Below are 22,845 nucleotides of genomic sequence, written 5' to 3'. Positions count from 1 at the left end.
CCTAATCTTTCCCTTTCTGCCTACTGAATCCTATGGTTTTGTATCCTAGTTCTAAGTGAGGCCCATGGTTAGGCAGGAAGGCTTCCCATTAATTTATGAGCGTTGAGAGGTGCCGGGGTGGCTCAGTCATTTAACCGTCTGACTTCAGCTCAGGTCATCATCTTAGCGTTTGTGGGTTTGAGCGCCCCTTTGGGCTCTGTGCTGCCAGCTGGGAGCCTGGAGCCCCCTTCAGAATCTGTGACGGCCTCTCTGCCCCTCCCCCAATTATGCTCTGTCTCTCAAAAAGTAAATAAAAATTAAAAAAAAATTTAAAAGAATTATGATATCTGAGTATAGGCTTTCCTCAAGGAGAGGTAACAGGTCTCCTGTACAGGAGTCGGGGAGGGTCAGGTCCAAGTGCACACATTTCCTATTCTCAAGCAGAAATTGTGTGTGTCTGAGGGAAGGGAGGGTCCTGAAAGCAGAGAAGCGAAACTCAGGGATTGGTTCCCAAGCAGGAGCTCACAGTTTGTGAACAGCTCCTGACACAAAGGACTAGGAAGTTGGGCCTTCTCTGCATTTCAAAGTCCTGCCTGCAGGCAAGCAGTTTACTGGGGGAAAAGGCTGTGTTGGTGACTTCACAGACATTTTCTACTTCAGCGGGGATTTTCCCAAAAAGATCTTCTGAGAAGCAAATCTAGAGGAGAAGGTGAAAAAAGAAATGGCTAGATCGCAGGTAAGCCTTGTGGGCCTGGCCTGAGGCCCTGTTGTTTTTATCTGGGGAAATTCCATGCACGCAGGAATCGCAGGGCACCTGGGTGACTCAGCCAGTTGAGCATCAGACTCTTTATGTGAGTTCAGGCCTTGATCCCAGGGACCTGTGCTCCAGCCTTGAGTCGGGGTTAAGATTCTTCTTCCCTTTCCTCTGTCCCTCTTCCCTCAGTTTGCATTCTCTTCTCCCTCCGTCTCCTTCTCTCCCTCTCTCTGTCTCCCTCCCTCCCTCTCCTTCCCTCTCCTCTCTCTCTCTCTAAAAGTGTGGTCGTGTCTCCTCACTGAGGAATGAAAACTCTAAGACAATGTGGCTCTATGAGTACCTGACCGCGTCCCTCTTGAGCTTGTAGTAAGAGACACTTGGTGCAACTGCATGTTTGTGTGTTACCGTATATAGGAGACATAGAAGTAAAACATATATAAAAACTATGCCATGTGGAGTTCAGGGCTCAGTTCTTTGGGTACAAACCCAACTGAATTATGTCAGCAGCAATGCATTTGTTTCCTGGAGAGAAGTCTGGGTGTGAGAATCCCACTACAACAGAAATCTCAAAAAAGAAATCAATGATTTTTTTAGTTCTGATGGTTCTGCTTTATGTTTCCACCTAATTCTACCTTCTCAGAAATGATACTCCAGGTAGGTGGTTAGAGCCCTCCTCCCCTGTGTCCCAGAGACCCCGGTCCCTTCTTTCCAACCTGCCTTCCAGCAGGGCATCAACAGTTGTCACTTTCAGTTAAATTCCTGCAAGTTTGAAAATAGTCCCTTTGTGACAGATTGAGACGGGAGGGTGTTGAGTCCAAGGTTCTTGTTGCTGATGGGGTCTGGCGCTGGGGCTGCACTCAAGGAAAACCGTTCCCACTTAGTTCTGATCCCAACGCTTTCTCCACTCTGGGTAGAATAGGATTCTGAAACACATAGGATGGATAGGAGGCACAGAATAACCTGGAAAGTTCCTTTTCGTTAGGTTGTGGAAAAGCTACTTGAGAATATTGTAGATATTACAAGACTTGGAAACTATATGTGACTGAAGGCTGAATAAATCCACTGTTTCCTCAAAGTGGTTTCTATTCTGACTTGCTGTTTGGGGTCACAAGAACACACCTGTGGTCCTGTGTCCTGGGGTGTGCCTCAGGCACTGAGATCGCTTTGTTTCCTTACAGCTGACGCTTTGTTTCCTTACAGCTGATGTTACCTTCTTTTACTTGGCTTTGTGCCCTTGCCAGATTTCTCCCCTGGAATGTAATGTAATTTTCCTTCTTATTGGTTGAAATGTTTTTCAGGCAGATTCTCTGATCAATTTCCAGACACCACCATATTTAAAGTGGAAACTTCTTTCTCCCAGTTTCACTTTTCCTGTAGTTTTTTTTTTTTTTCTTCCAAGTTTACTTATTTTGAGAGAGTCAGAGAGAGCCAGAGCAGTGGAGTTGCAGAGAGAGCACGTGAATCCCCAGCAGGCTCCCCAGGGTCAGTGCAGAGCCTGACTCAGGGCTTAAACTCACAAAATCATGAGACCTTTACGTGAGCTGAAATCAAAAGTCAGATGCTTAACTGACTGAGCACCTAGATGCCCCCTTTTCTGCCATTTCTGGTGAGGAGAACAAAGGCCAAAGAAATGTAGATAAACTTAAATTTTCTTACAACTTGCAACCCACTGGGAAATACTTGAGACTGGCTGAGGAAGATTTTCTTCAGGGAATTTACAACTGCTTTAATGTCAGTGCTTTTCTAGAGGCAAAAAGCAAGCTTAGCTTGACAATAGACAGACTTCCGGGATCCGGTGAGTTTCTTTTACCTATGAAAGTCCTTTAGGAAACTTATATTTCTACCTACTGAACTTAACATATATAATCCCTGGCTCCTCAGAATTACCCTGCAGCTCATTCTTTCCTGAGACCCTGTCCATGTGCTTTAATAATCTCAGCCTCATTCACCCAGCAAAAAGGCCTCAGGAATACTTTCTTGAGCATGTATTTATTTCTGGCCCACCTCAGGTCAGTTTCCATGGGGCAATGAAGACTCTTACTTTTGTGTAGTAGATCTAATGACCTCTGGGATAGAGGTTCTAAATCAAACCTCCAGCCCATGGGTTTTTATGTCACTGCATAGTCATGACACAGACATACTCTTCTATGTACTTCTTTGTGTTTTCCAAAAGCGAAGAATTACACTTCTGAATTTTCAAGTCAAAATTCACTTGTTTGAGGATCTTAAAATCCCGAAGTACCATAGGGCACAAGTGATGATTGAAACAAGAGCTTTCAATGAGGGGCGCCTGGGTGGCTCAGACAAGTTTCCACTCTTGATTTTGGTGCAGTTCCTGATTTCGAGTTCATGAGATAGAGCCCTATGTCAGGCTACATCTGATAATGGCAGCCCTCTTGGTGTTCTGTCTCTCTCTCTCTGTTCCTGCATCAAAAATGTTCTCTTTTTCAAAATAAACAAAAATAAAAAACAAAGGCTTTCAATGTGTCTGGGTGGATCAGTTGGTTAACTATCTGACTCAACTCGGGTTATGATTTCACAGTTTATTCGTTCGAGTCCACATCTCTCTCTCATGCCCCTCACGGGATTTTCTCTCTCTCTACCCCCCACCTTCAGCACTTGTACCCTCTCTCAAAAAAATATAAATAAAAATCTAAAAAACTCATAAAATACTTTCAAGAAATATTATGTTGTAGGATCATTAAGTTCTATGGTCAAGATACTATTCTTGAGCTACTGTATGATACAAGTAATTTATTGAAGTAGCAGAGGGACAGGACCCGTGGACAGAAAGCACTCTACTTTGACTGCAGGTCACTTATTTTCATGGGGGAGGGTAGGTGCACAGAGTATTCAATGAGAAATCTTTTTTGGAATTTGTACTTTTTTTTAAATAATATTTTAATTAAGAAAAAGTTTATTTATTTCTGAGAGAGAGGAGACAGCGTGAGCAAGAGAGGGTCAGAGAAAGAGGGAGACACAGTATCTGAAGCAGGCTCCAGGCTCTAAGCTGTCAGCACAGAGCCCGACGCGGGGCCCACACCCACGAACCTTGATATCATGTCCTGAGCTGAAGTGGGAAGCTTAACCGACTGAGCCACCCAGGCGCCCCTGAAATTTCTACTTCTTCCCAGGATTTCTCTGGTGCTTATCTTTCAGGTCAATATATATATTTTTTAAAGTTTTATTTATTTCTAGGAGAGAGAGAGACAGCCTGAGCAGGGGAGGGTCAGAGAGAGAGGGAGTCACAGCTCCCACTAAGCCACCCAGGCGCCCTCTTTCAGGTCAATATTAACAATTGGTGAGACATATCGGCAGTCATAAGACCCTTTAAAAAATGTAGCATCCAGGGGCGCTTGGGTGGCTCAGTTGGTTAAGCGTCCAACTTCGGCTCAGGTCATGATCTCACGGTTGGTGATTTTGAGCCCCACGTTGGGCTCTGTGCTGACAGCTCAGAGCCTGGAGCCTGTTTCAGATTCTGTGTCTCCCTCTCTCTCTGACCCTCCCCTGCTCACGCTATCTCTCTCAGAAATAAATAAAACATTAAAAAAAAAATGCAACATCCAGGGGCACCTGGGTGGTTCAGTCACAGCCTGGAGCCTGTTGGGGATTCTTTCTGTCTCTTTGCCTCTCTCCCTTCTACACCATGTTTACCCATGTTCTCTCTCACAATATAAATATACATTAAAAAAATTGCAGGAATCAGTTTTTATTTGATGCTTCCCAAAAGTCAGCTGGTTCTAGGTCAGGCTTCTGTGGTATGGTGAACATATTTCTCTTTGTATCCCCAACATAGAAGACTCAGAAATAGAAACTGTTATATCATTCTACGTGTTTGTATTGATAGTGTGAGTAAAAGACCTAAGCATCGTCATCTATGAGTAAATTGAGGAGTTTCATGTCATTGAAATGTTTTGTGCTTGGTTGTTTTTTATTTATTTTTGAGAGAGAAAAGAAGGGGAGGGACAGTGAGGGAAAGAGAGGGAGAGAGAGAATCCAAAGCAGACTCCACACTGTCAGCATAGAGCCAAAGGTGTGGCTTGCTTGAACTCAGGAATCATGAGATCACGGCCTGAGCTGAAATTAAGAGTTGGACATCTAAATGACTAGGCCACCCAGCAAAACCCATTAAAACTGGTTCTAGGGGTACCTGAGTGGCTCAATCAGTTGAGCGTCCGACTTTGGCTCAGGACATGATCTCTCAGTTTGTGGGTTCAAGCCCTGCATCGGGCTCTGTGCAGACAGCACAGAGCCTGGAGCCTGCTTCAGATTCTGTGTCTCCCTCACTCTCTGCCCCTTTCCTGCTCACACACTGTCTCTCTGAAAAATAAAAATTAAAAAAAAAACACACCTGTTTTTTAGTCTCCCTGATAATTTTCTACTTTATCACTTTTTTTTTTTTAAGTTTTATTTATTTCTAGGAGAGAGAGACAGAGACACAGCGTGAGCAGGGGAGGGCCAGAGAGAGAGGGAGTCACAGACCGAAATAGGCTCCAGGCTCTGAGCTGGCAGTCAGCACAGAGCCCGACGCGGGGCTCGAACCCACGAACCGTGAGATCATGACCTAAGCGAAAGTCGGATGCTCAACCGACTAAGCCACCCAGGCGCCCCTCTACTATATCACTTTTGATGTTATATAAGTACTTTCAAAATGTATGGATGTGTGCATGGAATGTATAAAGGTAGATCAATTTCTTAAAATTGTAATGTTTTATTTATTTATGAGGAAGAGAGAGACAGCATGAGAAAGGGAAGGTCAGAGACAGAGAGAGGGATCAAATCCGAAGCAGGCTCCAGGCTATGAGCTAGGTGTCAGCACAGAACCAAACGTGGGGCTTGAACCCTGAACCGTGAGATCATGATCTGGGCTTAAGTCAGACGCCTAACCGACTGAGCCACCCAGACAACCCAAGGTAGATCAATTTTGTGTGCATACTTTCTTACTGTCATTCTTATCAGGTTTGACACCTACTATATACATTGATTTAGGGTCCTTGGTGTATATTGATTTGTGTGTCATTTTAGATCATCTCTAGGTCTGGGTTAAAAGCTGACCATACCATGTACCAGATATTTGACAAAAGATTCACTAAAAATAGAAAAACAGAGTCTTTCTTCTCTTAGATTATTAATTTTTTTCCATGAATTTATGAGAGACTGTTAGATGCTCACTACTAACCAGGAAATGCTTGGAAAACCTTGTAGCCTTTCTTGCTATTGTAGTAGAACCTGTAATTGCTATAAAACCCACTCAGTTCCAAGTCCTCCAAGAGATCTTGGAGTTCTTCCTCTGTGTTCCTGAAATAAGAATTCCTTGGCCCATAGACTATGGCCTTGTTAGGAATGCAGACACCTACCTTTCCCAGAACTCCTGAAGAAAATCTGCATTTTAACAAGGTCCAATGCACTGTTGTGAATTCTAATTCATGTTAGAATATGCAAGTATATTTGTAACTCACCAACACATTCCATTAAGAAATAGATACCACATGGCTCAGTCGGTTTCAGCATCAGACTTCAGGTCAGGTCATGTTCTCTTGGTTTGTGAGTTTGAACCTCACGTTGGACTCTGTGCTGACAGCTAAGAACCTAAAGCCCACATTGGATTTTGTGTCTTCCTCGCTCTTTCTACTCCTCCCTGCTCCTGCTCTGCCTCTCTTTCAAAAATAAATCAACAGTCACAAAAATTTTTTAATTGAAAGCACATGTACTGCAGGATGTAAATACAAGATTCAAAAATGTGTATGTCTCAGTTGACTCATTCATTTTACAAATTCTCGAATAAACACAATTTATTTGGTTCATAACTTAAAGCTAAAGAATATCTAAGAGCATAATACTGTGTTACAAACTGTCTTACTGCAGAAAGCAAGAAACTCCTCTAAGTCAGAACTAGTTTTCCTAATATAACTGAACAAATAGGAGTTTAGTCCTTGGTGAATCCTAAAAAAGTATACCAGGTGGAGATGTGAGACAAAGGAAAATTGATTTACTGGAAATAATGAGATCACAGGGTATAACTTCCAAACCAGAGACTCACAGAGGAAGGAGGGGTCTTTTCCTTTTTTTTTGGTTTGTTTTTAATTTTTTAAAATTTATTTGAGACACAGAGATGGCAGGGGGAGGGCAGAGAGAGAGAGGAAGGGAGAGAACCTCAGAGCATCTGCACTATCAGCACAGAGCCTGATGCAGGGCTAGAACTCAAAAACTGAGATCATGATCTGAGTTGAAACCAAGAGTCAGACAACTGGGCCAGTGAGGCAGCTCAGAATGGTTTCCTTGTATTTAGGGTTAGGGTGGATATTTAGAAAGAAGAGGCTGTGGATAAGGTGGCCAATGAGACTTCAGATGACAGTTGTATACATTCTCTGTATGTTACACATTGAATGACATTTGTGCTCCTCCTTGGGTGGAGATTTTAGTATTATAATGCGGTAAAAGGGAGCTTCTGGGTGGCTCAGTCTCTTGAGCTTCAGCCTCTTGCTTTAGGCTCAAGTCACGATCTCACAGTATCAAAATCAACCTAACTCAAGGTCTTTCCTGACCTGGTCAGAATTCTTGTCTCTGCCCCACCCATACTTGTGCTCTCTCTTTGAGGAAAGAAACATTTAAAAATGTATATAGTGAGATAATGGTAACTATCCTGACTCCATGCTCTTTTCTGATATTCATCTCCATAGATGGGAGTCAGGGGTTAAGCTCAAATTGGGCATTTTCAAGCTCTTCTTCAGGGCAGTCATTACCTTCTTTTGGATACTTTCTGTTTCCACCACAGGACACTGTGCCCATGGGGTGTTTTGCTTGAAGTAAAAGGGAGGTGTAAATAAGCGGCTAAGTAAAATGAGGGACTAAGGTCAGTGAGCACATACAGGTAAGCCATGAAAATCAGGTCATGGGGTCCAGCTGGTGACATTATTCCCTCTTGCATCTTAGGTACCATATTGACATCCTCATGTGTCCACTTGGTAACCGTGGTATTTGTTGCAGGGACTGCTGACCTTCAGGGATGTGGCCATAGAATTCTCTCAGGAGGAGTGGGGACGCCTAAGCCACAGTCAGCGGGATCTGTACAGGGATGTGATGTTAGAGAACTATGGACACCTCCTCTTCTTGGGTGAGGATGACTCCTTCCAGATTTCCCAACCCACACTCAGGGGTTTGTTCCTGCCTTTGAAGACTATCTCTTAGAATCTTTCTCTTGGCATGACTGAGATTCAAATCCCTACAATAAGGGAAAGAAGTAGGGGTCTGTAGATGTAGAGAAAAATCTTCATGATGTTTCTTTTCAGGTGAGTTTTCCCTTCCTTAGAGTATCATCATCAATACTTAGATTAATGGCAATTCTAAATATTGGGTGGCATTAAATGGTATTTCCATCTTCGATACAAATTTCTACCCATTATGGTAGTGGTAATAGTCGGAAGTGGAGATCACAATGTGAACCTTGGAAATCCCTCCTGTTTTCCAATGGGGCTGTTGGGCAATCGTATTTGGGAATGATGTTCCAGAATTCTAGAATGTCCTCTCCTCTCTACTGAGGCCAATACTGGGTTAAAAGGTAGAATCTGCAGCAATACTCTATCCCTTTGTTCTCACAAACAGGTTTTGTTGTGTCAAAGCCGGCCCTGGTCATTTTTTTGGAACAAAAGAGGGAGCTATGGGATGTGAAGAGAAAGGACACAGTAGCCTCATACCCAGGTAGGTGGGAATGAAGGAAGCAGATGACAGACATGAGGTCCCAGTGTGAAGGAGGAAGACAGATCTTAAAATGTGGTTTGAGCAGTCCTTCTTGAACAAAAATTAGTTTGAGAAACCTAATTTCATGTCTCTGCCTCTCATACAGGGGCATGTGCTTTCCCACACACCCCACTCTCAGATTCTCTAAGGATTCACCTTCAGTGCCACCAAAGGTCCTTCACATCCACAGTGATGGCCACCCGATCTCTTTGGTTCTCCATTGCTTTGAGGGTTTGGGGAAATCTCTGTAGTTATGAGGAAGTCTGTTAATTAATGTCTGAGTGTTTCCCTTCTGTGAGAAATGTGTCAGGGTAGCGGTGGGTATTTTGGGGTTTGGTGCAGAAATCCCGAAAACACTGAGGACCGATAACCGCCTGTCATCTGGTGTATGGTTTCCAATATATGGAGGCTTTAGTCTTAATTGTACAAAATTGAAACCCACTAATTTCATGGGATATTAAAGCACCTCCCTAAAATGAGATAATCTAACCCTTAATTTCACTTCAGAAGTTCACTTTTTATCTCACATGTGTGGATCCTTTGCTGAAGCATCTGACTTGAGATGAAGTCATGATCCCAGTCAGCGAGGTTGAGTCCCACACAGGGTTCTGTGATGACAGCACTGAGCAAGATTGATATTCTGTGTGGGGCGCCTGGGTGGCTTAGTCGGTTAGGCGTCCGACTTTCGCTTGGGTCATGATCTCGCGGTTCGTGGGTTCTAGCCCCGCGTCGGGCTCTGTGCTGACTGCCAGCTCGGACCCTGGAGCCTGTTTCATAGTCTGTGACTCCCTCTCTCTCTGACCCTCCCCTGCTCACGCTCTCTCTCTCTCCTAGAAATAAATAAAAATTAAAAAAAAAAAAAAGATTGATATTCTGTGTCCCTCTCTCTCTTCTCTCCCCTATTGGTCTTTATCTCTCTCTCTCAAACTAAATTTAACGAAGCTTATAAAAAGTAAGAAAAGTTCATCTTTCGATGGTATTAACTAAAATAAGAAATTTCCACTCTATATGTTCCATTCCTCGATGGTAAAATAATTTAAAGTTCCTACTATTTTCCTAGAATTTCTACATAAAATAATGTCATAAGGGACATGTAGAACATGTAGAATTCAAAGAACATTTAGAATTCAAAACCTGCAGGGGCACCTGTGTGGCTCAGTCAGTTGACTGTCTGTCTTCGGCTCAGGTCATGATCTCAACAGTTTGTGGGTTCGAGCCCCGCGTTGGGTTCTGTGCTGACAGCTAGCTCAGAGACTGGAGCCTGTTTTGGATTCTGTGTCTCCCTTTCTCTCTGACCCTCCCCTGCTCACGCTCTCTCTCTCTGTCTCAGGAATTTAAATAAATTTAAAAAAATAGAATTCAAAACTTGCATCCTATAATAGAATCTCAATTGTTAACATTATTTTTTAATAATTGAATCATTTTATAATTTTGTCGTGTATAATATAAAGTTCCTCTGACTATGTCATATGTTTTCTCACTTTCTGAGTAGTTATATATGAGATTGCATTATGATTTATGGTGTCAAATTGTTTTTAACATTTTTTGAAAGAGTGAGCAAAGGATGACAGAAAGAGAGGGACACACAGAATATGAAGCATCCTTCTGGCTCTGAGCTGACAGCACAGAGTCCACCCCTGCTCTCCAACTTACAGACAACGAACAAGTGGCCTGAGCCGAAGTTGGACGCTGGACCTACTGAGCCACCTAAACCCCCTGTAGCCATAATACTATCGCTGACCGTGCACCCATGAAAAAAGGCAGAGTTTGAATTATTGGCATGTCTTCATGCACAGGAAAATTGTAAAGTATATTCATTAATATCAATCACAGAAAGCTGTAATGAAAGCCCTTATGGATTAAGCACTTAATAGACATTATTACACAGAATTTAAGGACATAGTCCATTTTTTAGAATAAAGGCAGCAAAAAATTTTCATTTCTTCTAAGTTTTTTTTTTTTTTTTTTTTGCATGTATTTTGAGAGATGGAGAGAGAGAGAGTAGAGGAGGGGCAAAGAGAGAGGAGAGAATTCCAGGCAGGCTCCACACTATCAGTGCAGAGCAGGATGTGGGGCTGATACGTACAAAAAATGAGATGATGACCTGAGCTGAAATCAAGAATTAGATGCTCAACCCTTGGAGCCACCCAAGTACCCCAGAACTTTTCATTTCTAAGCAAAGAAACACCATCAAATTGTAAAATATGCCAATAATAACTTTGTAGAAATATTAATGATTCAAGGTGCCTGTGTGGTTTGGTAACTTAAGTGTCAGACTTCAGCTCAGGTCATGATCTCACCATTTGAGGGTTGGAGTCCCCCATCAGGCTCTGTGCTGACAGCAAGCTCAAAGCCTGGAGCCTGCTTCAGGTTCTTTGTCTCTCTCTCTCTCTCTGACCCTTCCCTGCTCATGCTCCTTCTCTCTCTCAGGAATAAATAAAACATTAAAAAAATTTTTTAAAGAAATTTTCATTGTATTCATCTGATAGTAGAGAGTGAAGGGGCACCTGGGTGGCTCGGTGGTTAAGCATCCAAGTTCGGCACAGGTCATGATCTCACCATTCGTGGGTTCGAGTCCTGCATCGGGCTCTGTGCTGACAGCTAGCTCAGAGCCTGCAGCATGTTTCAGATTCTTTACCTTCCTCTCTCTCTGACCCTCCCCTCCTCACACTGTCTCTCTCTCTCTCAGAAATAAGTAAAACATTAAAAATTTAAAAAAAAGAAAGTGGAATGATTTTACTTTCATTTCTTACCTTTCAGCAGTATCTTCAAAGGCTAACGAGAACCTTCTTCCAAAGACGTTCATGGAAACTTCTTTTCAAAATGTGTCAGTGGATATACATCAACATGGTGCCCTTGAGAATAGACACTTAGTGACAGACTGGGACAAGGTTGGGAAGACTGATTGCCATCAAAGACATCTGGGGATTCCTTTTCCAGAGAACCATTATGAACATAATAAATATGAAGAGGTTTTTATTCAAAGCACCAACTTTATTGCACGTAAGAGTATACATTTGGGAGAGAATCCCTGTAAATATAATGAATGTGGGCAAATTCCTAACATGTCCTCCAATGTTGGTGACCATCAGAGGATTCATGTAGGAAAAAACCCATGGACATCCAATGAACCTGGGAACATGCTTAGTCAGTCATCAAGACTGCATATAAATAAGACAATACATAGTGGACAGAAAGATTACAATTGCGAGGAGTGTGGCAGAGTCTTCAGCTGGCACTCATCACAAATTCAACATCAGCGAGTGCGTACTGGAGACAAACCTTACAAATTTGAAGAAAGTGGTAAAACTTTGATTGATGGCTCATCAGTAAATGAACATAGACCAATCCTTACTGGAGAGAAACCTTACATTCATAAAAAACGAGGAAGGGCCATTACCCAAAACTCACCTCTTACTGAACATCACAGAATCCATACTGGAAGAAAACCTTACCAATGTAAATATTGTGGCAAGGCCTTTAACTGGCTGTCAGTCCTTGATCATCATCAAAGAACCCACACTGGAGAAAAACCTTACCAATGTAAAGAATGTGGGAAGGCCTTTAACCGGCCATATATACTTAATCAACATCAAATAATCCATACTGGAGAGAAACCTTACCAATGTAAAGAATGTGGCAAGGCCTTTAATCGATCCTCAACCCTTAATGAGCATCACAGAACCCACACTGGAGAGAAATCTTACCAATGTAAAGAATGTGGAGAGGTCTTTTATTCCAAGTCAAACCTGTACACACATCGCAAAATCCATACTGGAGAGAAACCTTACCAATGTAAAGAATGTGGAAAGGCCTTTACCTGGCTGTCTATCCTTTATCGGCATCACAAAATCCATACTGGGGAGAAACCTTACCAATGTAAAGAATGTGGAAAGGCCTTTAGTCGATCCTCAGCCCTTAATGAGCATCACAGAATCCACACTGGAGAGAAACCTTACCAATGTAAAGAATGTGGCAAGGCCTTTAATAATTTCTCCATCTTTTTTCGACATCACAGAATCCATACTGGTGAGAAACCTTACCAATGTAAAGAATGTGGGAAGGGCTTTAACCAAACCTCAAACCTTTACAGACATCACAGAATCCATACTTGAGAGAAATCTCACCAATTCAAGGAATGTGGCAAGGTCTTTATCTGACACTCACACCTTATTAGACATCACAGAATTCATACTAGATTGAAACTTTACAAATGTAAAGAATATGGCCAGATCATGAACTGACCCTTACACCTTAGTCGACAGCACTGAATTCATACTTGACAGAAACCTTGAAAGAAATCAATGTAAAGAATGTAGTTAGGTCTTTCATCAGTCTTCAATGTAAATTTACTCATGATCTCAGAATTCATACTGGAGCAAATCTTTCAAATTTAAGGAATGTGAGAAACGTTTTGTGGACTGCTCACTCCTTACATCACATAGGAAAATTTATCCTGGTGAATAACCACTGAATACTAAAGAGTGTGGCAAGGCTTTGAAGCAGTAAATGCTGACTCCTGATCAGAGACTGAACTGGGGAGGATTTTGCAAATATAAAGACTTTGGGAAGTCTGTTCATCAGAGGTGAAGCTTCATTCTACATCACAGAATTCATACTGAAGAACAAACTGAGGACTGATGGGTGTTGGGGGGGAGGGGGGAAGGCACTTGTGGGGATGAGCAGTGGGTGTTATATGGAAACCAAGTTGACAATAAACTATTTGTAAAATAAGTCTCTCTCAGAAAAATAAACATTTTAAAAAACTCTAAAATGAATAAACATTAAAATAAAGAAATAAACATGAATTTCTTTTTCACAAAAACAAAAGTTTCACAGGCTTTGAAGAAGAGGGAGGGTTGCTAGGGATCTTGGGGCTGACATTTTAAAACTCATTAGCTTCCTGGCGCACGGGTGCAATTCCACACTTGGGGTTTTGTTACTTTGAGCAGTGTCTCCTGGAAGATTACTTTCTGTATGACTGGGATTAAGATCCTTGGTATAAGGGAAAGAGGTGGGGATTTCTAGATGTTGAGATAAAAATCCTCATGATATTTCATATCTTCAGCTTTACTGTCCCCTTCTTAAGGTACCATCATCCTTTACTGTAGATGAGTGACAACTCTAAACATGGGGTGACATTTAATGGTATTGGCTCCTCCTTACATTCTCATTTCCACTCCTTGTTATTTATGAAAAATACTTGCAAGTGGAGGGTTCTTGAAAAAATTTAATGTATTATTCTTTAAACAGGATTGTTTTCCAACAAATATCTATGATTTATTCAGGATTTTGATGGTTAAAATTTCTCTGATTGTTCTTTGCAAATTCTGTTAATCATACTGCCTCTTGTATGATAGTTTCCACAATGGTAATTAATTTTGTTTTTACTTTTTATTTATGTTTGAAGTTTGTGGATAACAATTTTCCAACTCAGTACATTTTAAAACAACTTGGGTTTAATTCAAATAGGAATCAGTCATATGTCAGTTGCCATAAATTCCTTGCATTTTTGCCTGTATTAATATTACCCATACATGCTTTCCTCATGATTTACTTTGTTCATTTTTCTTGGTTAGTGTGCTCAGTGGTTGTTTTCTCCTGACTCTGATGTGTGGGAAATATTCCAGGTTTATGTCAGTGAGATCTGGGGCCAAAATGAGTGGGTACCTGCAGGTAGGCGGTGAAGGTTAAAGGTGTCCTGTCTAGGAGTCACTCAGGGCTGGAGTCTTTCTGGCCCAGGGCAGTCCCTGTGGCTTGAGCGGGTAGTTCCAGTTCCCCTCAGGGGGCTTTGTCCACAGGGTCTCCCTCCTGAGCCAGGAGACAAGCTGGAAGGAACCCACTGGGAAAGTCTGAAGTCAACATGGAGGCAGCCAAAGTGCTCTTTCTTGCCTTCAATTGTGTCACCCACAAGTGGCAGAACTGGGTCTTTCTGGGGCCACTGTAGGCAGGTGCTCTTGAACCCTTGGGTCCTGCTTACAAACTAATTACCACACTCTATATAATGTACATATCCCTCACCTCCTAGAATTAATACATGTGGACGTTTGTGTGTTGTGACCACATAGCATAACCTCTCCTAGCAAATTGTGGTTATTTTATTTAATTAAGACAATTTTTAAATAGTTTTTTATTTCTAGAGGAAGAGACAGAGTGCGAGCAGGGGAGGAGCAGGGACAGAGGGAGACACAGAATCTGAATCAGCCACCGGCCTCTGAGCTGTCAGCACAGAGCCAGGCACGGGGGCTCAAACCCACAGACTGCGAGGTCATGATTTGAGCTGAAGTCGCATGTTCAACCCACTGACCCACCCAGGCACCTTACCCCTAGCAAATTCCACATGTACAAGACACTAGTCTTAACTCTACTCACCAGGCTATAACATTTAGTGCCTACCCATCCTGCATCAGTAAACCTTTTACCATTTGCTCCAATGTCTAAACATTTCCTGTCCTTAGCCCCTGGCAACAGACATGCTAATCTTTATAGCTTTGTCTGTTTTAGATTCCACATATATGTGATTTTCATGAGGGAGCTTGAGGCAGGCTGAGGGGCAAAGCACAAGCTAGCACATCCCCTCCCCAGGTAGGACCTTTAGGATATTCCTTGGACACCCCAGGCTACCCCAAAACACAAAGGGACAAACAAACAAACGTTTAAACTGGTAAGAGTGTCCACCACTTCCCAGAAAAAGGCAATCCCTTCCTAGTTTAAAGTCCAGGAACTTCCTACTGTTTCAATGTTAATGCTTTGCTGGAGGGACAAACAAACTGACCTTGACAAACCAACAGCTAGGTCTCCAGTGAGTGTGTAGCATGTGAAAGCCTCTTTGAAAGTCCCTCATGGCTTCATCTTCCTGGACTCCATGAAAGGATCACACACACACACACACCACTACCCCAGTGCACCTCTTCCTGTGCTTCGATCGTGTCTCCATGCTTTCATAAACTCACCTTTTTGCACCAAAGACGCCCTCAACAATTCTTTCTTGGTCGTCGGCTCAGGACACCACAAACCCCAGAATGTTGTCAGTCATACAGTACATGTTTGTCTCTTTGTGGCTCATTTAATTTAACAAAATATCCTCTAGGATTCTTTGGTTGTGCAAAGTGAAAGATTTCCTTCTTTTCTGAGGCTTTTAGACAAGGAATGAATCAGATGAGAGACCTCCATAGGGAAAAGAGGTAACACCAAAGGGGAACTTGTAAAAAAAGAGTTGCCTGCCAGACATGGGAAATACCTGTTTGCCCAACATTAACTCTTTCCCTTTTCCTGTGAGTGTACTTCCCCCTCTTTCAAATTCTAATTCTCTACCCCTTCTCCTTGAGTCACAATGGCTCATAAGGATCATTTGCCTGACTCTGATCCTCATCTCCTTGATGTTCCTATAATGAAGGCTTTTTTTCACTTATGATTCTGTCTTATAATAGTTCAATTATTAGACCAGCCAAAGAATTGAGAACAGATGAAGCAAAGTGTTCCTCTCCTACACATTCATTCTTTGAGAACTGACCTTGGGGCTTCAGATCCAAAAGAAACTGAAAAGAGAGAACGTGGGAGAAAGAGGAACAGTAGCTTTCCTGCTTTGCCAGGCTGAGGAGGCTGAGGCAGGTTAGGGCCTTCAGAACTGCAAGGCCACCTAGAGGGAAGGGCTGAGGGTTTGTTGGGAAATGAGGATCCACCTGGTTTGGCCAGGAGTCCTTTGTGCTGTCAGCCTTGTTCATTGGGTGTCCTGGGTGGTACTGATTTCCTCATTTAAAAAAAAAAAGGTTAAGAGGACTGACTGAGTGGCTCAGTCTGATCAGCGTCCCACTTCTGCTCAGGTCATCGCGTCACAGTTCATGTGTTCTGCCCTGCACTGGGCTCGCTGCCTTCTGCTTAGAGCCTCCTTGGGACCCTCTGTCCCTTCTCCCTGCTCTTCCCCTGCTCTCAGATCCTCTCTGGGTCTCTCTTTGTCTGTGTCAAAAATAAGTACACTTTAAAAAACTATCAAAAAAGGATAAAATGTTAGGGGACAGTTGCCCCAAATAGAAAACCAAGGTTACTTAGTTTATTATCAACCCATGCTATGTTTAAATGCAGTCGTTTTGATTTTTGTTCAACCTCAACTTTTAAGCGATTTCAATTTCAGTCACCAGGACACACCTGTAGTAAGACCACTTCGTATTATATCATGAACAACATGAATATTTACTAGAATCGCAACAAAACAAAACACACAGAAAAACAAAAAATTACCCCCAAAAAACAAAGGGCAACACCAAATTTCACTGCAAACCCTGAACCATTCATACAGAATTTTCATATAATGCCAATGGGAGTATAAAAAAGTACATTCTAGGGAAGCTTGGGTGGCTCCGTTGGTTGGGCCCCCGACTTTGGCTCAGGTCATGATGTCGCAGTGGAGGATTTGGAGCCCCGTGTCAGGCTCTGTGCTCACAGCTCAGCTGAGCCTGCTTCACCCTCCGTGTCTCCCTTTCTCTCTGTGCCTCCCCTGGGCATGCTCTCTCTTCCTCTCTCTCTCTCTGTCTCTCTGTAAGAAATAAATATTAATTTTTTTAAAGTACACTGTATTTGGAAAGCTATTTGGCCGTGACCTAGGAAAATAAACTTTCTTACTGAAGGGCAGCAGTTTGTCACCTCAAATTATGTCTCTTTGCCTAAGGATTATTTTGATCTGACAAAGAAAAAGCTCTGAAACCCAGGACATTTCATTTGTAAGAGACATTTGCATGTACAAGGGAAAGTTCCATTTGGAAGGGTGGCTCCCTCTGTGCAGCAGAAAGAGGGAGAATGTGTAAATCTCCAGAAACTCTGATCAGTGGAGACAGCATGGATTTTCATCTGAGCAAGGACCCGAGCCTTGGTTCCTGTGCTTTGCTTGGTCACCTCCCCAAATGCTTCCCAGCAGGATCGCCTGTGGAGTTTCAAGAAGGTTCCTTGCTGCTGCCCTCCCCCTCAGCTTCCCTGAGGTGGGTGGGTGGAAACAACAGTGTTGTTTTAGTGAGGTGCTCCCCGGGAGTCTGCTGCAGGATTTTTTTCCCCCTCAACATCCTGAAATGGACACAAAATGAGCAACAGGCAAAAGTCGATTAGAGTATGAGAGAGGGAGGTTGTAGGAAAGCCCTCCGTACAGAGAGGGGGCATTGGAGGGTGAGAACCTGAGACAATAGGCAAGAATCTTTGTGTTATGAGGGTCAGGTGTCTCCCACCCTCGTTCTCTTCCCCCTTGTTGCTCTTCAAGTGTTACACTTACTGCCTTCATGACTGTAGCTGCTGGGTTCTCCATGGCTGGTTGTCTCATTTCCATTGTAAGAGGGGTGGTCTAAGGCCATACAGTTCCTTGTGGGTCTTAGGTTTTATGGTCTACTACTAATTTTTAGTTAGGCCTTTAGTCAAATTCCTGAGGGGAACCTGAAAGGCAGTAGGCGGTGACTGTCACATTCTTAAGTGAAACCTTACACCTGAGGGGGTTTTGCTGTGATCAGACACTCACAGCATTGTTCCAAAATGTGTTTTTCCTCCACCCAGAGGCCTCAGGTCCTAATCTTTCCCTTTCTGCCTACTGAATCCTATCGTTTTGTATCCTAATTCTCAGTGAGGCCCAGGGTTAGGCAGGAAGGGTTCCCATTAATTTATGAGAGTTGGGAGGTGTCGGGGTGGCTCATTCGGTTAAGTATCTGACTTTGACGCAGGTCATGTTCTCATGGTTGGTGGGTTCAAGCCCCCCCGTCGGGCTTTGTGCTGACAGCTAGCTCAGGGTCTGGAGCCTGTTTCAGATTCTCTCTCTCTCTCTCTCTCTGTGACCTTCCCCTGCTCACGTGTCTCTCTCAGAAGCAAATAAAACCTTTAAAAAATAACAAAGGAATTAATTATAATAAAATGTTTTTTAAAAATTATGAGAGTTGAGTGCAGGCCTTTCTCAAGGAGAGGTAACAGGTCTCGAGTACAGCAGTTGGGGAGGGTCAGGTCCGAGGAGCACACGTTTTCTATTCTCAAGCAGAATTTGTGGGCCTCTGCGGGAAGGGAGGCCCCATGAAAGCAGAGAAGGGAAACTCAGCAATAGGTCTCCAAGCAGGAGCTCACAGTTTCTGAATAGCTCCAAACACAAAGGACTAGGAAGTTGGGCCTTCTCTGCATTTCAAATTCCTGCCTGCAGGCAAGCAGCTTACTGGGGAAGAGGCTGTGTTGGTGGCTTCACAGACATTTTCTCCTACTTCAGCTGGGATTTCCCCCAAAGATCTTCTGAGAAGGAAATCTAGACCAGAAAGTAAAAGAAGAAATGGCTAGTTCTCAGGTAAGCCTTGTGGGCCTGGCTGGAGGCCCTGTTGTTTTTTTCTGGGGAAATTCCATGCACGTAGGAATCGTGGGGCATCTGTGTGACTCAGCCAGTTGATCATTAGACTTTTAATTTTTGTTCAGGCGATGATCATGGGGACCTGTGTTCCAGGCTTGAGTCGGGGTTAAGATTCTCCCTCCCTTCATCTGTCCCTCTCCCTCAGTTTGCATTCTCTTTCTCCTTCCCTGTCCTTCTCTCTCTCTGTTTCCCTCCTTCTCCGCACTGTGTCTCCCTCCATCATCTCTCTCTGTCTCCTCTCTCTCTAAATGTGTGGTCCTGACTCCTCACCAAGGAAAGAAAACACTGAGACAACCTGGCTATATGAGCACCTGACCACATCCCTCTTGACCTCTTAATAAGAGACACTAGGTGAGACTACACATTTGTGTATTACCATATATGGGAGACAAAGAAGTAAAAAATTATAAAAACTATGCCACGTGGTGTTCAGGGCTCAGTTCGTTGGGTAGGAGCCCAACTGAGTGTTGCTGGCTGGCATAACAGTGTTTTGTTGTGGAAAATTGGCCTGGATCGCTGGTGGAAGATCCAAGGGACACCAGGAGATCTTGGAAGGGAGAGGGTTTATTTTACACCGAGGGCTCAGAGGAGATCATTCTCCAGAGGTCTGAGCCCCAAGCTTCAGCGGAGGGAGGAATTTACAGCCTCTTACTTCCGCATTCCTCGTTTCTGCTTGAGACAAGCAGTGTGGGAAGAAGAGCCCAGAGGAGGGAGCCTTTGATCAGGGACAGGTATTTCCTTATCAGTCCTGCCTGCCATCTTGTAAGAGATTTTTCCCTATCAGTTTCCTGCAAAGAAAAGCCTTGGTGTGAGAATCCTGCTACAAAAGAAATTAAAAAAAAAAAAGCCAGTGATTTTGTTTTTAGTTCTGTTGGTTCTGTTTTATGTTTTCACCTAATTTTTACCTTTTCAGAAATGATACTTGCGATAGGTGGTTAGAACACTCCTCCCCTGTGTCCCAGAGACTCGTCTCCCTTCTCGCCACCCTGCCTTCTAGCAGGGCATCAACACTTGTCACTTTCAGTTAAAGTCCTGCAAGTGTAGAAAATAGTCCCTTTGAGACAGATCTGGGCGTGGGGTGGTGAGTGCAAGTTTCCTGTTGCTGACGGGGTCTGGTCCTGGGATAGCAGGCAAGGAAACAGTTCCCATTTAGGCCTGATCTCAATGCTCTCTCTGCTCTGGGTACAGTAGGTACGAAAATGCACAAATACATAAGATGGAAAGAAAGACAGAATAACCTGCTCATGAGGATGTGGAAAAGATACTTCAAAATATTCTGATATCACAAGACATGGAAAGTATACGTGTTTGAAGTCTGTAAAAATGAACTGGATCCTCGAAGTTGTTTCTATTCTTACTTGCTGTTTGGGGGTCACAAGAACACAGGTGTGGTCCTGTGTCCTGACGTGTGCCTCAGGCACTGAGATCGCTTTGATTCCTTATAGCTGATGTTACATTCGTTTACTTGGCTTTGTGCTGCCAGATTTCTCCTCTAATATATGCATCTTTTCCTTATCAGTTGAAATGATTTTAGGCAGATTCCCTGAGCGATTTCCAAACACCATCATATTCAAAATGGAAATTTCTTTTTTTCCAGTTTCTCATTCCGTGTGTGTGTGTGTCTGTGTGTGTCTGTGTGTGTTTGCTAATTAGAGAGAGACAAAGAAAGCGGGAACAGTGAAGTTGTAGAGAGAGCGCATGAATCCCAAGCAGGCTCCACAGGGTCAGTGCAGAACTTCATTTCGGGCTAGAACTCACAAAACCTTGAGACTCTCACCTGAGATGAAATCAAGAGTCAGGTGCTTAACTCACTGAGCACCCAGGCAGCCCTTCCTTGCAGTTTCTGATGAGGAGAACAAAGGCAAAAGAAATGTAGGTATCATTAAATTTTTGTACAACTTGCAATCCTGTGAGAAATGCCTGAGACTGGCAGAGGAAGATATTCATCAAGATATTTACAACTGCTTTATTGTTAATGCTTTTCTAGAGGCAAAAAGCAAGTTTAGCTGGACAATAGCCAGATTTCCAGGATCCAGAGAGTGTCTTTGACCTATGACAATCCCTTTGGAAACTTATATTTCTACTCCTCAACTTAAAGTATGTAATCACTGGGTCCTCACCATCACACTGCAGCTCATTCTTTCCACATATCCTGTCCCTGTGCTTTAATAAGATCAGCGTCGTTCACCAAAAAAGTCTCAGGAATAATTTCTTGAGCATTTATTTATTCCTGCCCCACATCATATCAGTTTCCATTGGGCAGTGAAGGCCCTCATCTTGTGTAGTTCGCTGCATAGTCATGACGCATACATACTGTTCTATGCACTTCTTTGTGTTTTCAGAAAGAGAAGAATCACATAATTCACATGTTTGAGCATGTGAAAATCCCAAAGTACCATAGGGCACAAATGATGATTGAAACAAGAGCTTTAAATGAGGGGCGCCTGGATGAATCCATCGATTGATTAAGTCTCCAATCTTGATTTCGGTGCAGATCATGATCTCGAGTTTCATGAGATAGAGCCCCCTGTCAGGCAGCATGCTGGCCATAGGAGCCCTTTTGCGATTCTCTCTCTCTCTCTCTCTCTCTCTCCCTCTCCCTCTCTCCCCTCTTCACATTTATCCTTTCTTAAAATAAGTAAACACCAAATTTTTTCAAATGTTTATTCATTTCTGAGAGAGACAGCGTGAGCAGAGAAAGGTCAGAGAGAGAGAAGGAGACACAGAATTTGAAACAGCCTCCAGGGACTGAGCTGGGTCTCAGCACAGAGCCCGACTCGGGGCTCAAACCCACGCACCATCAGATCATGACCTGAGCAGAGTCAGACGCCCAACCGCCTGAGCCACCCAGGCGCCCCAACAGTAAATTTTTGAATAAGGCCTTCAAGGTGCCTGAGTGACTCAGTTGTTTAAGTGTCTGACTCAACTCAGGTCACAGTCTCAGGGTTCATGATGTCAAGTCCCACAACTCACTCACTTTCTCTCTGTCTTTGCCCCTCGTGGGATTCTCTCTCTCTCTTTCTTTCTCTCTCTCTCCCTCTTTCTCTCCACCTTCCTTAATTGTACCCTCTCTCTCTCAATAAAGAATAAATATGTTAAACTATGAAAAATGATAAAATACAAACTTGCCATGAAATATTAAGTTATGGGATCATTGAGTTCTAGAGTCAAGAAACAAGTCTTAAGTTACTGTTCGATACAAGACAGGTAATTTATTGGGGCGTCTGGGTGGCTTAGTTGGTTAAGCGTCCGACTTTCGCTTAGGTCATGATCTCGCCGTTCGTGGGTTCGATCCCCGCGTCGGGCTCTGTGCTGACTGCCAGCTCAGAGCCTGGAGCCTATTTCAGAGTCTGTGTCTCCCTCTCTCTCTCTGACCCTCCCCTGCTCACGCTGTCTCTCTCTCCTAGAAATTAATTAAAAAAGAAAAAGACAGGTAATTTATTGAAGTAGCACAGGGACAGGACCTGTGGGCAGAAAGAACTGTACTTTGGCTGCATGAAGCTTATACGTTCACAGGGGAAGGTAGATGCACAGAGTGTTCAATCACAAATGTTTCTGTAGATTTCTACTTGTATAAGGACTTCCGCACGATTTCTCTGCTGCTTATCTTTCAGTTCAATATTAACAATTGGTGAGACATATCAGCCATCATGAGACCCTTTTCAAATGCAGTATCCAGGGCCCCTTGAGTGCCTCAGTCACAGCCTGGAGCCTACTTGGGATTACTTTTCTCCCTCTCTCTGCCTCTCCTCCTTTTACAACATACTTGCCCATGCTCTCTCTCACAATATAAATAAACACTGAAAAAAAGAAGAAGCAGCAGCAGCAGAATGCAGGAAGGAGTCTTGATTGTTATGAAAACTTTGCAGGCTCTAGGTCAGGCTTCTGTGGTGAAGTGAACGTATTTCGATTTGTATCCCTCATTATAGTAGACTCAAATAAAAACTGTTATATTCATATCATTTAAGTGTTTGTGTTGATAGTGTAAGGAAAAGACCTAAGCATCTTCCTCTAAAGC

At 43.2% G+C, this 22,845-nt stretch overlaps 2 protein-coding genes across 3 annotated transcripts in view; both read left to right on the top strand.

The window, feature by feature from the left end:
- Positions 1–543: 543 nt before the first annotated feature.
- Positions 544–22,845, top strand: part of LOC120222055 (zinc finger protein 595-like) — a 202,455-nt gene continuing 180,153 nt past the window's right edge. Inside the window, exons 1-4 of one of the 2 annotated variants that reach the window (XM_039219741.1) lie at positions 544–715; positions 7,721–7,847; positions 8,336–8,431; positions 11,231–13,111. In XM_039219741.1, the coding sequence (XP_039075672.1) occupies positions 701–715; positions 7,721–7,847; positions 8,336–8,431; positions 11,231–12,585 (1,593 nt within the window). In that variant the 5' untranslated portion in view covers positions 544–700 and the 3' untranslated portion in view covers positions 12,586–13,111. Of the gene's footprint in view, positions 716–7,720; positions 7,848–8,335; positions 8,432–11,230; positions 13,112–22,845 lie in introns of those variants that run through there. The other variant, XR_005525954.1, reaches the window with a different exon arrangement.
- The window catches only part of LOC120222060 (putative protein ZNF720), a 46,155-nt gene continuing 41,921 nt past the window's right edge, over positions 18,612–22,845 (top strand). Inside the window, exon 1 of the mRNA XM_039219746.1 lies at positions 18,612–18,767. Within this exon, the coding sequence (XP_039075677.1) occupies positions 18,753–18,767 (15 nt within the window). The 5' untranslated portion in view covers positions 18,612–18,752. The remainder of the gene's footprint in view (positions 18,768–22,845) is intronic.

Source organism: Hyaena hyaena, unplaced genomic scaffold (assembly GCF_003009895.1).
Source record: "Hyaena hyaena isolate Hyena2069 unplaced genomic scaffold, ASM300989v1 scaffold_838, whole genome shotgun sequence".
Taxonomy (NCBI): domain Eukaryota; kingdom Metazoa; phylum Chordata; class Mammalia; order Carnivora; family Hyaenidae; genus Hyaena; species Hyaena hyaena.
The sequence above is the reverse complement of the archived record's forward strand: the minus strand, read 5'-3'. Positions and strand labels throughout refer to the sequence as shown.